Source organism: Achroia grisella, unplaced genomic scaffold (assembly GCF_030625045.1).
Source record: "Achroia grisella isolate CSIRO2021 unplaced genomic scaffold, CSIRO_AGI_Agris_v1 utg784, whole genome shotgun sequence".
Classification (NCBI taxonomy): Eukaryota; Metazoa; Arthropoda; class Insecta; order Lepidoptera; family Pyralidae; genus Achroia; species Achroia grisella.
Window position 1 is genome coordinate 1,311,533 of NW_026713024.1, and position 16,794 is coordinate 1,328,326.

Here is a 16,794-nt window from a genome sequence, read left to right on the forward strand (position 1 = left end):
ACTAATAAGGTCTTGGTTAGATCGCAGGCATCTTCTTGGCTTTTTAGATTTTAAAATTATAAACAAATTTATTCAAATACTTATATTAAAGAATCGTTTTAATTTTCGGCTATTTTCATTACTCATTAATTTAGCTATTGTAACTCTATAACTGCGTCCTTTTTTGAAACTTAATTCTCCTTGTATTTCCAATTTCAAATCCTGGGGGACTGGGATTGTTAGTAATGTGGACTTATAATCTCATTGCTAACAATATCATGTTAGGTCAGGAAAAACCGCGTGGAGGTCACCATGCAGTTTTTCTTGGAAACCATCGTGATAAATTACTGCTGAATTTGTCACGATGGGCAAACTGACTTGACCTCATCTCATCATCCTCCACTGGTACCCCGCCAGCAGGGCGTACCATTTTATTATTGAAGCGGAGGTATCTAATGTGTCTGATGAGTGAGAGGTAGTGAGGGTTTTAATAAGGAAAATATCGAGATAAAATAATATGCGACTAATATTACAGTGTTGTATAATAGAAAGTAACAATAAAGAATAGTTAGTAAAAATCACGGGATCTTACCACGTTTTATATTTAATTGCTGAGTTCTCACGGGTTTCATCACGAGTAAACAAGTTTACCCGTGATCATGGTGGTTGAAACACTGCCGAAATATCTTGAACTCAGCAAATAAATATAAATTGTGGTAAGATCCCGTGATTTTACTAATTATTATACGTATAAATAATGACCGCGTCAAGTTTAAAACTGTATATAATAAAGATTAGGTCAAAAAATATGATTATAAAATTCAAAAATAATATAAAACCTATAAAGGAGTTCAGTACAATTATCATGTCAAAAATCCTCATTTTTTAATTTTAGAGATGGCAACCCTACCTTAGTATCCACTCTGCATGCATACACAGAGGCACGTGTACTTTCGTTATATCAGTGATTAACAACCATTGTGCCACGAAATTTTAGAAGAGTATCTTGTAATGGAGAGTATAATGTAATAACTAAAATATATTATTAAAAGGTCGCCAATACAATGAAATTCTTGTTTCGAATAGTAATATAGATATTTTTCATTCAACACTGGTCCAGTTCCGGAGACAATTAAATTTCCACCGTAAAGAGACAAATTATATTTAACATTGTACCAATTTTCTTTTCTTTAATGTAAATAAAATTCTGTTAACAGTTAGCTAGTACCCATAACACAAGCTTTATCTAGCTTAACTTGGGCCTAGATGGCGCTGTGTGAATTGTCCTGAGATTATTATTATTATTATTATTATTATAACGCTGAGGTTTTTTTTTGTGGGTTGTTTGGGCTATTGTCAGGTACCTGTAGCACCTGTACCACTGCAACCTATATAGATCTATTGTGCTGGCCCTTTTTCAAAGTTCGCTACCTAGACCCGTCAGGGACAAGAATTGAAGAATATTCTTAGGAGCGATGGTTTTTATCTCCTCGGGAAAGAGTGTAAACTTTCCATAGGAGATATTACGTTTATGCATGAGTGGGCTACAACCACATAGGATGTGTAGTGGCGTTTCCTCTTCAGTTTGGCAAAACACTGAGGTTAATAATGAGAGTGAAGTTCAGTGCTTAACCACTTGGTTAATGGTAAGTATGGTGACGGTATTAATAACTAACTGTATTGTAAAAATAATTATTTTATATATATTTATATTATTATTATTGCAACCGATACAGAAAATAATTAAAATTATAATCTATACATATATATAAAATTGGAGTGTCTGTTTGTAATATTGAAATAACCGTTTTTTACCACATGCATATGAATATAAATACGGTACATACACCAAAATAACATTTTTACAATTTTTGTCTGTCCTTCTGTTTGTTCCGGCTAATCTCTCTGTCTGGCTGTCTGTTTGTTCTGGCTAATTTCTGAAATGGCTGGACGGATTTTGAAGGGACTTTTTTTGGCAGGTAGCAGATGTAATAAGGAGTAACTTAAGCGACATTTATTTTAGAAAAATAAAGTAGAATTCCACGCGGACGAAGTCGCAGGCACAGCTAGTATTACATAAATTGGTAGAAAAGGCGGTCTTACCGCTAAGCAATCTCTTCCAAACTACCTTTAGGTACAGAAAGAACATTAAGATAAGAAAAGGATATTTGGTAATAGAGATATATATACCTGGAAACCATAGAGCTTTTTTGCCACGTCAAAAGTAAAGAAACATTTATACTCTATGGTCGTTCCACCACTGTAGTTGCGTCCGATTTGTCATCTAACTGGCATGATACGAAAGGAAGCGGGTTCCCTTCCCGGCCACCTATAGCACGACTACTTTTTATAGCTGTTTATCTGTGATTTATGTAACGATTATGTAAAAAGTGTATTGCGCACGCTTCCTTATGACCAACTAGCTGTGCACGCGACTTCGTCCGCGTAGAATAGATGACAAATGGTAAATTTTCATACCCTATTTTATTTTACCCCAATTGGGATACAGTTTTTACAAACTTTGATTGTCATATTTATATATTATAAACCCTTACAGATAAGGGAGATGGAACGAAGGTAGGAAAGTATGGAAGTGTCGTCATTTTTAAAGGCAGAAAGGTTGTAACTTATTTTTTGATGAAATGTAAATAAACCTGACGTTGAAAGTTTGTATGGAAGTTAATATTTATATGATACGATATATCGTATTATACGATATATGTATTTACAAATAAGTTATAACTTATTTGTAAATAGTTAAAACTAAATAAGTAACAAACATATAATGATGACAAAAGAAAATAATAGTATGTAAGATACGAATTAAAATTTATGTAAATTTTAATAACATTATAAAAGTTAAAGTTGTTTGGTATGGATGGATGTCATGATGAGGACCACATCCAATGTACCACATTTTATGCAATAAAAATTCATTTCATTTCATTCTCTTTCACGCAAAAATTACTGCACGGATTTTGATGAAACCTTACAGTAATGTAGCTTATGCATTAGAATAACACATACGCTATATGAAACCGCGTGCATAGCTCGTTAATATTATAAAAGCGAAAGTTTGCGAGTATGGATGTTTGTTACTCTTTCACGCAAAGACTACTAAACGTATATTGATGAAACTTTAATATAGCTTATACATCAGAATAACATATAGGCCTTAAATATCACCCGAGTGGCACCGCGAGCATGGCTAATGTTACATAATATTAGTTAGGGTTACTTTCAGACGATTTTTCCGTAAAAAGTCATGCCTTTTGCAGTTACAAAAGCCAATGGCACTAATATCACCCACGAGCCGTGTACATAATATAAGTGTACATCATCATCATCTGTCTGTTCATTCTTCCTTATCCCATTTATTTGGGGTCGTCGTAATATGTTTTTCTCTTCCATTCATCCCTGTTCGCAGTCATCGCGTTATTTACTTCCTTTCTTACCATATCATCTTTCACACAGTCCATCTATCTCTTTTTTGGCCTTCCTCTGCCCTTATAACCATCCACATTCATTTGTAACATCTTTCTTAAAATATTATCATCGTTTCTAAGTGTACATCTATACATATAAATAAAATTGGAGTGCCTATTTGTAATATTGAAATAACCGTTGTTTACTACATGCATATGAATATAAATACGGTACATACAATAAAATAATATTTTTTACAATTTTTGTCTGTCTGTCTGTCTGTTTGTTCTGTTTAATCTCTGAAATGGCTGGACCGATTTTGAGGGGACTTTTTTTTGGCAGGTAGCTGACGCATTCCACGCAGACGAAGTTGCGGGTACAGCTAGTACTCTAATATGTGTTATTACGGCTTCATTAGGCAAATGTATCGCAGCCATGCAGCTATGGTTCTTTTGCTTGTGGTGCGACTTTATCTCGAGCCTTTAAAGTTTTCTTTTTTAATGAAAATACTAGCTATAAGCCCTCGCTTCGGCGGCGCGGAATTCTATTGTTATTTCGTTGACTAAGCTATTAAATAAACTGGTGGATGTCCTCATGGAAAGTGGATCAGTCAGGTATGAAATTAATAGTTTTACATAAAAATTGTTTAAATTGAAGTTTATTTTAGATTTTATGTTGTCGAAATTATTCAGTACCTTAATTTAGAGTTACGGGTCACACCGACCAAGTAATTTTAAATATATTAAGTTAACTAAATCCGGTATTTATTATTATGAAGAATAGAAGTAACTGCTGGCTTGATGTCCAATGCTTAAACTATTTTATTATGAGATGACAGCAGATACAGGTATCTCAAATCAATTCGAAATAAAATATCTTTATTCATGTAGATCTATTACAGACTCTTATGATATGTCAAATCTACCGTCAGTTCGAAATTATTTCGTGATGAGAAGAACTGGCAAGAAACTCAGCTTGTATTCTTTTCAAATAAATGTTGTACATGTTTACAATAATAGAGATTCAATTTTAAATTCAAATTTGGGAGAATAGTTATGTAATAGTATAGTATAGTATTAGGAATAGTATATGCTGATGGTCACTCCATCAGCATATACTATTCCTATTTTGTCAGAAGCAAAATGGTGTAATTAGTGTTTGTAACCCGTCCACAAGGGGCTCCCGTTTACAAATATCCTGTCATAATAAATAAAATCTCGAAGTGTTTTATAGCACAGATAACATAACATTACACGTTTAGAGTGACACACAGTCTTATAAAACACTAGCTCTTGCCCCGCGGCTTCGCTCGCGTTAATTTATCCCCTTAGGGGTGGAATTTATGAAAAACCTTTCTTAGGGGATGCCTGCGTCATAGTAGCTTTATACAAAGTCTCAGCCCGATCGGTTTAAAATTGACAAAGTTTCATACAAACTTTCATCCCCTATTTTATCCCCTTGGGGGTAGAATTAATCAAAATCCTTTCTTAGCGGTTGCCTACGTCATAACATCTACTTGCATGCCAAATTTCAGCCCGATCCGTACAGTGGTTTGGGCTATGCGTTGATAGATGTCACTATGTCAGTCAGTCACCTTTGAGTTATATATATTTAGATTATTCTCTAAGTGTAAGACTTAGTAATCATAGGAATATAAGATTAGAGTTGTGGGGTGAAACCGCGGGATCTACTTGTTTAGTAGGGCGCAGATATTGTAAAATATATCAACACCTATACGTTACGTGAAGCTTGAAAAGGGTTGTCTATCTGATGGAACGTCGAACGTGAGTTTCACTGCCTATTTGTGTATACCTACAGCAGAAATAGAAGAGACATCTGAAATAAATATGAACTGATAATTATTTATATTATTATTATTATTTTTACTTAAAACAAATTCTCATCTCCCCTCTTAAGGAGAGGAGATGGTTTATTATTATTATTATACTTATTATCTATTTTTTTCTCAGCTTTTGCTGGTTTTCTCTACACTTACTTATTATTATCAATATTATTATTTCATTATTATTATTGAGTCAAAACATCAAGAGAGGTAAATACCTTTATTTGCCATAAAATTATTCTTGTTAAGTTGTTATATTATTAACCGGGAGTTAATAATATAAATAATGTCTATTATAGTGAAATATAAATGAAAGTTTACAAAATGACGATGATATAAATAGATAAATCTAGATATAGAAACATTTTTTTTTATTCAAACACAGTTTTGATTAGTCATATTTATTCTTTTTAATCTACCGCTCATTCAGAAAGCAGTTTTATCACAAGAAGAACTAGCAGGAAACTTGTGAGTTACTCTTAAATGAAATAAACTTAAATTAAAGCTCTTTTGAATAGTCATATATTTTTTTAATGAAGGTACTAAGCATGTTGGTTGCCACAAACGCATTGAAACTCGCGTTGTGACTCGGTTCCAGCTGCGTCACCCTCAGGTTGTCAGGTTCCTGGTCCTTATGTAGTCGACAATGTTCTGATTACGATCACTGAATAGATTATTTCGTTTCGACAAAAAGTGCACTAGCATATGCTGGTGCGGTCACTCTATTCTGTCTAATTTTGAATTTGAAAATTAGTCTGTATTTTTGAAAATATATACAAGCACATTTGAAAAGAATAAGAGCTGAGTTTCTTGTCAGTTCTTCTTAACTCCCATGCTCTCCGAACTGACGATAGTTGTTACATATCATAGGAGTCTGTAATAGACCTACATGAATGAAGATATTTTGATTTGATTTGAATGTCCTGCTGATTGTCCTTGTTGTGGTTGTACAAATAATATATGTCGAAATATATCTTACTAGCTGTACCCGCGGTTCAGTTCTGTTCAGTAATTTTTGCGTGAAAACCTAACAAACATATCCATACTTACAAACTTTCGCATTTATTGATTACGATTAAGATTAGCGGTGCCCGCGGTTTTGATCCGCGTTAAATTTCAATAAAAAATATAGTCTAACTTATAGGCTATATTTTTTATTGAACTTTAACGCGTAATTCTGATGTATAATCTATATTACTGTAAAGTTTCATCAAAATCCGAACAGTAAAATTTGCGAGAAAAACTATAAGATTTAGACTTGTACAGATTGCAAAAATATAGGTAAGTACGTTTTCTTGCCACTTCCACATGTATGGGACATGATCTGGGGGTGAATTCAGCCCCCGCGTATGCATACAGGGTAGTGACTAATTACCATTCGGTGTCCGCCCGAGATAAGGGTATAATTACATCTTCCAACATGTACAGTCGACCAGAAAGGTGGCTGCCGTTAATTGAGTTATTGTGTTCACTTCCCAGCACCGTACGGAATCCTTTGTTTCCCAAGTTTCGAGTGCTCATAGTCTTTTTGGTGCTCTGTTGAGTAATTGTGAAATGAATATAGGTAGATCTTTATAGCAGGCTGTTTGCAATTGTTTTTTCTCTCTCTGTCTACCTCCTATAGAATCTAGGATGATCTATAGATAAATAATAATCCACGACATTTCACACGTTTTCTAGACCCAAGCTAAGCAGAGCTTGTGTTATGGGTACTAGACAACTGATATAAATACTTAGATACATCTAAATATATATAACTCAAAGGTGACTGACGTAGTGATCTAACAACGCACAGCCTCAATCACTGGACGGGTCGGGCTGATATTTGGCATGCAGGTAGATGTTATGACGTAGGCATCCGCTAAGAAATGATTTTGGTTAATTCTACCCCCAAAGGGATAGGGGATGAAAGTTTATATGAAACTTTGTCAATTTTAAACCGATCGGGTTGAGACTTTGCATGCATAAAGCTACTATGACGTAGGCATCCGCTAAGAAACGAAATTTAGCATGCATGATGCTAAATTTCAGCCCGAACCGTCCAGTGGTTTGGGAGTGGTTTGGGCTGTGCGTTGATAGATCACTATGTCAGTCACCTTTGAGTTATAAATATTTAGATATAGAAAACACCTAGATTGATACAAATAAAATACTAATGAATATAGGAATCGAATCCGCGACCATCGGAAGTAAGGTGGTGTATTAAAACACTAGACTACGAGGCAGTTAAATTTGTTTAAATAAAGGAGCTGTTTAAATTACGTCATTCCGTTAGTGCATTTTTTTTATATCAGTCATTTACCGAGTCCGTGTAACTATATAAAAATAAAGTTAAAAGTAGGCCCGACCACGCGTTGTTGTAGCTAAAGTTCTTGAATAAAATAATATTGCGACTATAAATTGAGATGAAAGCTATCCTATCTTTTAAGTTGGGTCAAATTATACACAATGTGCATAACAAATTTGCAATCGGTTCAGTAGTTTAGGAGTCCATCGCGGACAAACAACGTGACACGTAAATAAAATTGGAGTGTCTGTTTGTAATGTTGAAATAACCGTTTTTTACTACATGCATATGGATATATATATATCAAAATAATATTTTTTACAATTTTTGTCTGTCTATCAGTTTGTACCAGCTAATCTCTGAAATGGTTGAACCGATTTTGACGAGACTTTTATTGGCAGGTAGCTGATGTAATAAGGAGTAATTTAGGCTACTTTTATTTTAAAAAAATAAAGTTAAGTTCCACGCGGATGATATCGCGGGAACAGAAACTTTTTATATATAAATATTTTGTTTATAAAAACTATATTTAACTGCGTACCTTGTCTAACTCTTTTGTAGGCACGTGCCCCGCCTTGGGCGCGGTTCCGCAGAAACCCGTTTCACCTTGACGTTTTGACTGTAAAAATTATATTAAACCCCTGAAAATCCCGAGTCCCCGCATAGAGAGTTTAGAAGTTGTTTTTGCTTGCATACTCCATATAATGTTGAGTTATAATTAAATTGGGGAACGCAAAATGGGACGGTTTGTTTGCGATATCTTTTAAATTGTTTTCGGGTGTAATCCGATGAATTGGAACAATTTGCCAACCGACTTCAAAAAAGGGGGAGTTTCTGAAATTGGCTGTTTTTTTTGTTTTAATGATTTTTTTTCAGAACAAATTGCCAAACAACTACAAAAAAGGTGGACGTTTTCGAATTGGCTGTTTTTTTGTTTTAATGATTCTTTTTTTAAGAACAAATTGCCAACCGACTTCAAAAAAGGTGGACGTTTTTGAATTGGTTGTTTTTTTGTGTTGATGATTCTTTTTTTATTTGATAGCTACGCAATTGAAGTAGGTTTTTTTGTGGCCTGTATGTGTATATAATTATGGTTTGTAGATTATAATTTTATAGATTTCTATACCAATTAATATATATACTTATTTATATTATTAGGCGTATGTTTTTAGTTTACGAACTTTGAGATATTAAGTTGAAAAGAATTTGTTAAAGAAAAGCCAAGAAGAATGGAAGTCTCTAAAGAAGATTTATGTCGAAAAACAAGCTGTGGATGCGGATATATATCAATAAGTAATTATAATACAATTATTTAATTTTTACATATTTATAAAAAAATCAAGAATTTTCTTTAAATGACTGGTATAAATTGTTGTTAAACTATTATTATAATAATAATAATAATAACTATTATTTGATCAGTATATTATCAACAACAAGTAATTTTTAAACTGGAAATTAAAGTAAATCTTAATTTTTAAATTATGAAATACATAATTATGTTGAAGTAATGAGATCTATTAAATATATCCGAATGAAGCTATATCAATTTGACAAATTAAAAAGATATAAATGCATTTATTATAGAGTATGATAATAATGTAATATAAATAAAATTGGAGTGTCTGTTTGTAATATTAAAATAACCGTGTTTACTACATGTATATGAATATAAATACGGTACATACACCAAAATAACATATTTTACAATTTTTGTCTGTCTATCTGTTTGTTCCGGCTAATCTCTGAAATGGCTGGACCGATTTTGACGGGACTTTTTTTGGCAGGTAGCTGATGTAATAAAGAGTAACTTAGGTTACTTTTATTTTAGAAAAATAAAATTAAATTCTATGTGGACAAAGTCGCGGGTACAGATAGTATTATATAAATTAAATCTAAGTCTTCAGTGCACTAAAAGTTCAGAAATCTTTTTTTTTTATTATTATTTTAGTAATTTTATCACCAATAAGTAGGATTTAAACTGAATATTATATATTAAATTATATATTATAATATTAAAGTATTCACTACATTTTTTAATTATAAAGTATTTAATTATGATCAAGTAATGATCTATTAAATATATCAGAAAGAAGCTACCTAAATTTGACTAGTTAAGAAGCTATAGGTTCATTTATTATAAAATACTATATATATATATATAAATTGAATCTGACGGTCTGTCTATGATTGTAAAATATTTTCGGAAATCCGTTCATAATTTGTAAAATACAAACACACAAAAACATCGTATTCAGATCCTAAAGCTGCCTAAATACATTTTGTACAAAGTTGGTACATTGTTTTAATTTAATGTATTACAAACAATAGTAAGTTGGGGTGTATTACAAAAATCTCATTTACACGCCGCAATGTGAGCTTTAGAAAAAGGAACTTTCACTATAAACAAAAAGTCCTCTAATTTGTACGATCACAAAAGCTCCGAGCTCGAAAAGCTGCGGCGCCCCGCCGGCGTTCAGTCTGCCGGCGGCAACCGATCGGCGTGTACGTGTCGCAGTTGTCCGTGCTACGCGCAAACTTTACGCGAGTGAGTGTTGTGAGTGATGATGCCCGCCCGCGCCGTGGCCCTCCTCGCCACCGCGGCCCTGGCCCTCGCGGCCTCCCCGCCCGACCCCTGCTACGAGGACGGCCGCCCCAGGCGCTGTATCCCCGACTTCGTCAATGCTGCCTTCGGGGCCCCCGTCGTAGCTTCGTCCATATGCGGAAGACGCGGGCCCGAGCGCTTGTGTGACCCCCCCGGCGATCAGCTCCCCGAGAACGCCTGCCGAGTCTGCGACGCTGCTAGATCTGACCGCAAACACCCGCCCACCCATCTGACCGACCTGAACAACCCCAACGACGTGACATGCTGGCGTTCAGCCGCCCTCGCACCGGCTTCGTACGACTCGCCGCCTGACAACGTGTCTCTGACCTTATCCCTTGGGAAAAAGTATGAGTTAACATACGTGAGCTTGCAGTTCTGTCCGAAAGCGGCTCGTGCTGACTCAGTAGCTATATACAAGAGCGCCGACTACGGTGTAACCTGGCAACCGTTTCAATTCTACTCGAGCCAGTGCCGTCGCGTATACGGGAGACCTAACAAGGCTACTGTGACTGCAGCAAACGAGCAGGAAGCTAGGTGCTCGGATTCCCATAGATTGAACGGGGACAGTATCGGTGGAGCTCGTTTGGCGTTCAGTACACTAGAAGGTCGACCTAGCGCGGCAAATTTCGATATATCTCCCGTACTACAGGATTGGGTGACAGCTACTGACGTGAGGGTGGTATTCAACCGTTTGCACATGGTCAATGAGGGTGATGAAGTGGATAATAAGCTGCAGGCGGCGCCTGGGAGCCAGCATTACGCGGTGTCTGATTTCGCTGTTGGCGGCCGATGTAAGTGCAACGGTCATGCTTCCCGGTGCATACCGATGAAAGGTGGGGAGATGGCGAATGGGGTGCAGCAGCTGGCGTGTGACTGCAAGCATAATACAGCCGGAAGAGATTGCGAGAGATGCAAGCCATTCCATTTCGACAGGCCCTGGGGACGAGCGACGGCAAGGGACGCTAACGAGTGCAAAGGTTGGTTTTGTTTTGCTTGATAATCAATGTTCTTTGTTTTTGTTGCCATAAACGATGTTATCGTAAATGAGTAATAAATTTTTTACGAGTCTATTTAGTAGTTGCTCGTTGATAGTAGTTTTATTTATTTATTCTTTATTGATCAAAAATCTTTTGTTTCTTTCTGGCGAGTTCAATGCCATATGGCATTCTCTCCCAGCTAACTTTAGGGTATAGTCAGAAAGCGTTATGTGCTATTACCTATAAATAACTATACGAAAATTACATATATCTTATATATAAAATTCTCGTGTCACAGTTTTCGTTCCCATACTCCTCCGAAACGGCTTGACCGATACTCATGAAATTTTGTGAGCGTATTGAGTAGGTCTGAGAATCGGCCAACATCTATTTTTCATACCCCTAAATGTTAGGGGTAGTCCACCCCTAATTTTTTATTTTAAGGCAAAACGTTTGCCGGGACAGCTAGTATTATATAAATATAATGTAAAAATTATTATATACATATATGAATATGTAAGATATATATTGAATAAATTAATATATACATATATATACACGTTAAATATAGATAAATATACTAAAACTAACGCAATGCACAATAGTTAAAGCTAATTCTGCTGATTCTTTGTACTCAATAAGCATTTAAATAAATTATTCTTATAAAGTGGCTTACTTGGTGTTTTACGTAGGTTTATAATTAGTTGATGCTTTTTCCTTTTATTTGTTGTTATTGATGTAATTGTTGGTATAAAATGTAATGAAGAACGATATCGCTCGAATTTAGAATGAAAAGGTAAGACTATTTCCTTACAGGACATTATAAAACTCAAGTACACTATATAAGTTGCAGAACATAAAGATTAAATTACAGATAAAGGATAAAAGATGGTCAGAATAATGACTTAGTCACTAGACATAAAATATAAATAAATGTTTATCTAGGTATATGTCCTGTGAACGGCAGGACTGAATTCGTTAATACTTGTTGTGGATGTTATTATCAGGGGAAGGTTCTTATGAAAGAAAAAAATAAGAAATTTGAGCGGAATATTAGAAAGTTAATTCCGAATTCAATATTCATAGTTAAGAATAGAATAGAACAGAATAGAAAATCATTTATTCAAATAAACTTACACTGAAACACTTTTGAATAGTCATTATTACATTTTTTTTATCTACCGCTCATTCGGAAAGCTGTCTCATCACAAGAAGAACGAGCAAGAAACTTGCGTGTTGCTCTTTTAAATCATTTTATTATTACTTTACATTTTTAAGTTTCAGTGTGTGAATACAAATTACCAATTAGCACTAATTCAATTAAATACTCAAATAGAAAAAAATATTGAATATATATATATATATATATAAGATAGATCGTTTGTGGGGTTAGCTAGTTTTAAAATAAAATAGCTTAAATTAATTATATACAAATATACATTAATAAGAGTAATATCTCAGGACAATTCATAGAGGGCCATCTAGGCCCAATCTAAACAGAGCTTGTGATATGCCTATATGCTAGACGACTGATATAAATACTTAGATAAATTTTATTTGTAAATACATAGAAAATACCCAGACAACAAATGTTTGTACCGTGGAATCGAACCCGCGTCCATCTGTATTAAAGCGGTATGGTAAACCTCTAGACCACCGAGGCAGTCGGTTAATATCATAATTACTATGGGTGGCTTAACACAAAAAAAAAAAATTCGCCAATATTTTATATTTTTATTTATTTATAATGTGGCATTTAAAAATACATGCAAACCTACATTTTCACCCTTCTATCACCAACCCCTATTTTTTAATTTTAAATTTATATGTTAAAAGAACGTTTGCTACGTTAGCTAGTTATATATGTAAATCTTAGATACACAAATTCATATTTTTTTATTTAGGAACACATTTTTTTTACAAACAGTTGCCTCCACTTCTATTTAATCTACGTCATACCCACCCTTATTTACGTTTCGTTAATTGGCCAATTCATTCAAGAAGTGAATACTGCAAGATTACTTAATGAAGAGTTCACTACCGCCAATTTAAAATGAACCGTATCTCGTGCACATTGGAATCATAATAAATTGTTAGATAAGTAGACAATTATATTTTGTAATTGGTTTGTTGAAGTTGTAATAAAAAAAAGTATATGAACGTAATGATACAGGAAAATGGATTTTATGAATTAATTTAGAGGGTAATTACTTTACGGTAATTAAAAATTGAGATTTAATTTGTCAACGCAGTCTTGATTACATTGTTAACTAGTTATTGCCCGCCGCTTCGTCCACGTACGTACTCACTACAACACGACAGCTTTTTGCGAGTGAAAGTCCCGTCAAAACCGGTCCAGCCATTTCATAGATTAGCGAGAACAAACAGACCACACTTACCATATAGCTAATCCTAATCCTATGCATTTAGTGAAAAACTGTTAATTTAAAATTGAACCGAAAAAGTGTAGAGTTAAGTTAAAATGAAATAGGTCAGGAATGCTTAACATTTATTTATTTTTATATCTACGTGAAATTACTAAAGCAAAACAAAATTATTATACAGCTAAAGTTTTTAGTTAATTCCACAGATAATTATCAAATATTTGTATAAAAAACACACTAATTAAATAAGATAAATACACAATAATCGGATATATCTTACTAATATTATAAACGCAAAAGTGTGTGAGTATGGATGGATGTTTGTTACTCCCTCACGCAAAAACTACTGAACGGATTTTGATGAAACTTTACAGTAATATAGTTTATACATCAGAATAACATATAGGCTATAAATTTAATGCGAGCGAAACCGCGGGCACAGGTAGTAATATATAACTGTGGAATATTACCACAAAGTGGACAAGTAATCGATATGGAATTAACTGAACTACTCATAAAAGTGTAGTGCGGTCGTAAAACATAATTATGTGATAGTTTCATGCGCTATAAATCAATTGAAATAAAAATGATACGCATCTGTAACGACTACGGCATTGGAAGGGTTACTTTACAACCTTGCCTTGTAACTAGTAGAGGCCGAGTGAAGTGGGATAAATCTTAATAAACATCATCATTACATAGTATAAAACAAAGTCGCTGTCGCTGTCTGTCCGTCCCTGTGTATGCTTAAATCTTTAAAACTACACAACGGATTTTGAAGCGGTTTGTTTAATAGATAGAGTGATTCAAGAGGAAGGTTTATATATATAATACGTGTACACCCGGGCGAGGACGGGGCGAGTAGCTAGTTACATAGTATAAAACAAAGTCGCTGTCGCTGTCTGTCCGTCCCTATGTATGCTTAAATCTTTAAAACTACGCAACGGATTTTGAAGAGGTTTTTTTAATAGATAGAGTGATTCAAGAGGAAGGTTTATATGTATAATACATGTACATCCGGCCGAAGACGGGGCGAGTAGCTAGTTACATAGTATAAAACAAAGTCGCTGTCACTGTCTGTCCGTCCCTATGTATGCTTAAATCTTTAAAACTACGCAACGGATTTTGAAGAGGTTTTTTTAATAGATAGAGTGATTCAAGAGGAAGGTTTATATGTATAATACATGTACATCCGGGCGAAGACGGGGCGAGTAGCTAGTTACATAGTATAAAACAAAGTCGCTGTCACTGTCTGTCCGTCCCTATGTATGCTTAAATCTTTAAAACTACGCAACGGATTTTGAAGAGGTTTTTTTAATAGATAGAGTGATTCAAGAGGAAGGTTTATATGTATAATACATGTACATCCGGGCGAAGACGGGGCGAGTAGCTAGTTACATAGTATAAAACAAAGTCGCTATCGCTGTCTGTCCGTCCCTGTGTATGTTTAAATCTTTAAAACTACGCAACGGATTTTGAAGCGGTTTTTTAATAAATAGAGTGATTCAAGAGGAAGGTTTATATGTATAATACGTGTACACCCGTGCGAATCCGGGGCGAGTAGCTAGTAAGAATATAATCCAGATGTATAAAGAGCCTTCTCAATAAAGGCAATTATATATTTTAATTAAATAAAAAAAATTACAATAAAAAACTAAAATATATTTGCAGCGAAAACAATGTTATCGTTTCAGTGTTAATATGTGTGCTATCCACACAGAAAAGTGAATAGTTGTCTGCGTGTGTGTATATTTAATTTAGTACATATATTATACAGTTTTACAATTAATATATATTATGATGTAGATTTTAGAGATTAGTTCTTGTCTATGGATTCGTGAGATCTGTATCACTACACTTACTAATAAAAGACTTACTATTTTCCAAAGACCACTTTAACCTGTGCGTAACTTTTTTTACGAACATACTTCTAACAAGTTCTTATGTTTTCCTAATGGATGGGTGTATGCATTAATCTCTTTGCCTTCACTTTTGAAATGATATTAAACGAAGAAATTGTGGAGCGCTGTCGACATTTTTCCATGATTCATTTTTATAGTAGTTATACGTGATGAAAGGGACTTTGTAGTTTCATTCATTCGAAATATTTTTATTTTATTACTAACTATAAATTGTTACAAATTAGTAGTTTAATAATATAAAAATAGTATATATTTTATAAGCATTACAACATTTCCTAAATGCTTCATATAAAAAAAAAAATTTAGTGATTTTGATTATTTAAAAGAGCAACACACAAACAGCACAGTTTCTTGCTCGTTCTTCTTGTGAAGTTTTATGACTATTCAAAAGTGCTTAAATTAAGTTTTTTTGAATAAATAATTTCTATTCTATTCTATTCTTGAGTAGTTATTCTTAGTATATATTTATATATAAACCTTCCTTTTGAATCATTCTATCTATTAAAAAACCGCCACAAAATCCGTTGCGTAGTTTTAAACATTTAAGCATACATAGGGACAGACAGCGACTTTATTTTATACTATGTAATGCTAATGAAGACACACATCTCCAGTCTCGTTTAGGTTCTAGTATCCTACAAATTTTATAATGTAACTAGCTTTTGCCCGCGGCTTCGCTCGCGTTATTGTATCTAAGGGGATAAATTAACGCGAGCGAAGCCGCGGGTGGAATTTGTCAAAATCCTTTCTTAGAGGATGCCTACGTCATAGTAGCTTTATGCATGCAAAGTCTCAGCCCGATCGGTTTCAAATAGTCAAAGTTTCATACAAACTTTTACCCCCTATTTTATCCTCTTGGGGGTAGAATTAATCAAAATCCTTTCTTAGCGGATGCCTACTTTATAACATCTACCTGCATGCCAAATTTCATCCCGATCCGTCCAGTGGTTGGGCTGTACGTTGATAGATCACTATGTCAGTCACCTTTGAGTTATATATATTTAGATATCTCATAATATAATAATATTATCTCAGGACAATTTCACACAGCACCATCTAAGCTAAGCTAAGCATAGGGTTTTATTATGTTATGGGTACTAGACAACTGATATAAGTACTTGATTTTTTTTTGTAAACACTCACTTTATAGAAATAGAAATAGAAATAATCTTTATTCAAATAAACTCATTACAAAGCACTTTTGAATAGTCATATTTTGATTCTACCACTCATTCGGAATGCAGATTCATCACAAGAAGAATGAGCAAGAAACTTGTGTGTTGCTCTTTTTAATAGATGTTTTTTTTATATAAATAATTACAGTATAACAAGTAAGAGGCATGCGATAATCAACATAGAAGTCGCTACGCA

General features: G+C 34.1%; 1 protein-coding gene across 2 annotated transcripts in view; it reads left to right on the forward strand.

The window, feature by feature from the left end:
* The first annotated feature begins 10,029 nt into the window (after window positions 1–10,029).
* The window catches only part of LOC131851546 (netrin-B-like), a 247,031-nt gene continuing 240,266 nt past the window's right edge, over window positions 10,030–16,794 (forward strand). For both annotated transcript variants that reach the window (XM_059202054.1, XM_059202055.1), the window contains exon 1: window positions 10,030–11,117. In XM_059202054.1, coding sequence (XP_059058037.1) covers window positions 10,100–11,117 — 1,018 coding nt within the window. In that variant the 5' untranslated portion in view covers window positions 10,030–10,099. The remainder of the gene's footprint in view (window positions 11,118–16,794) is intronic.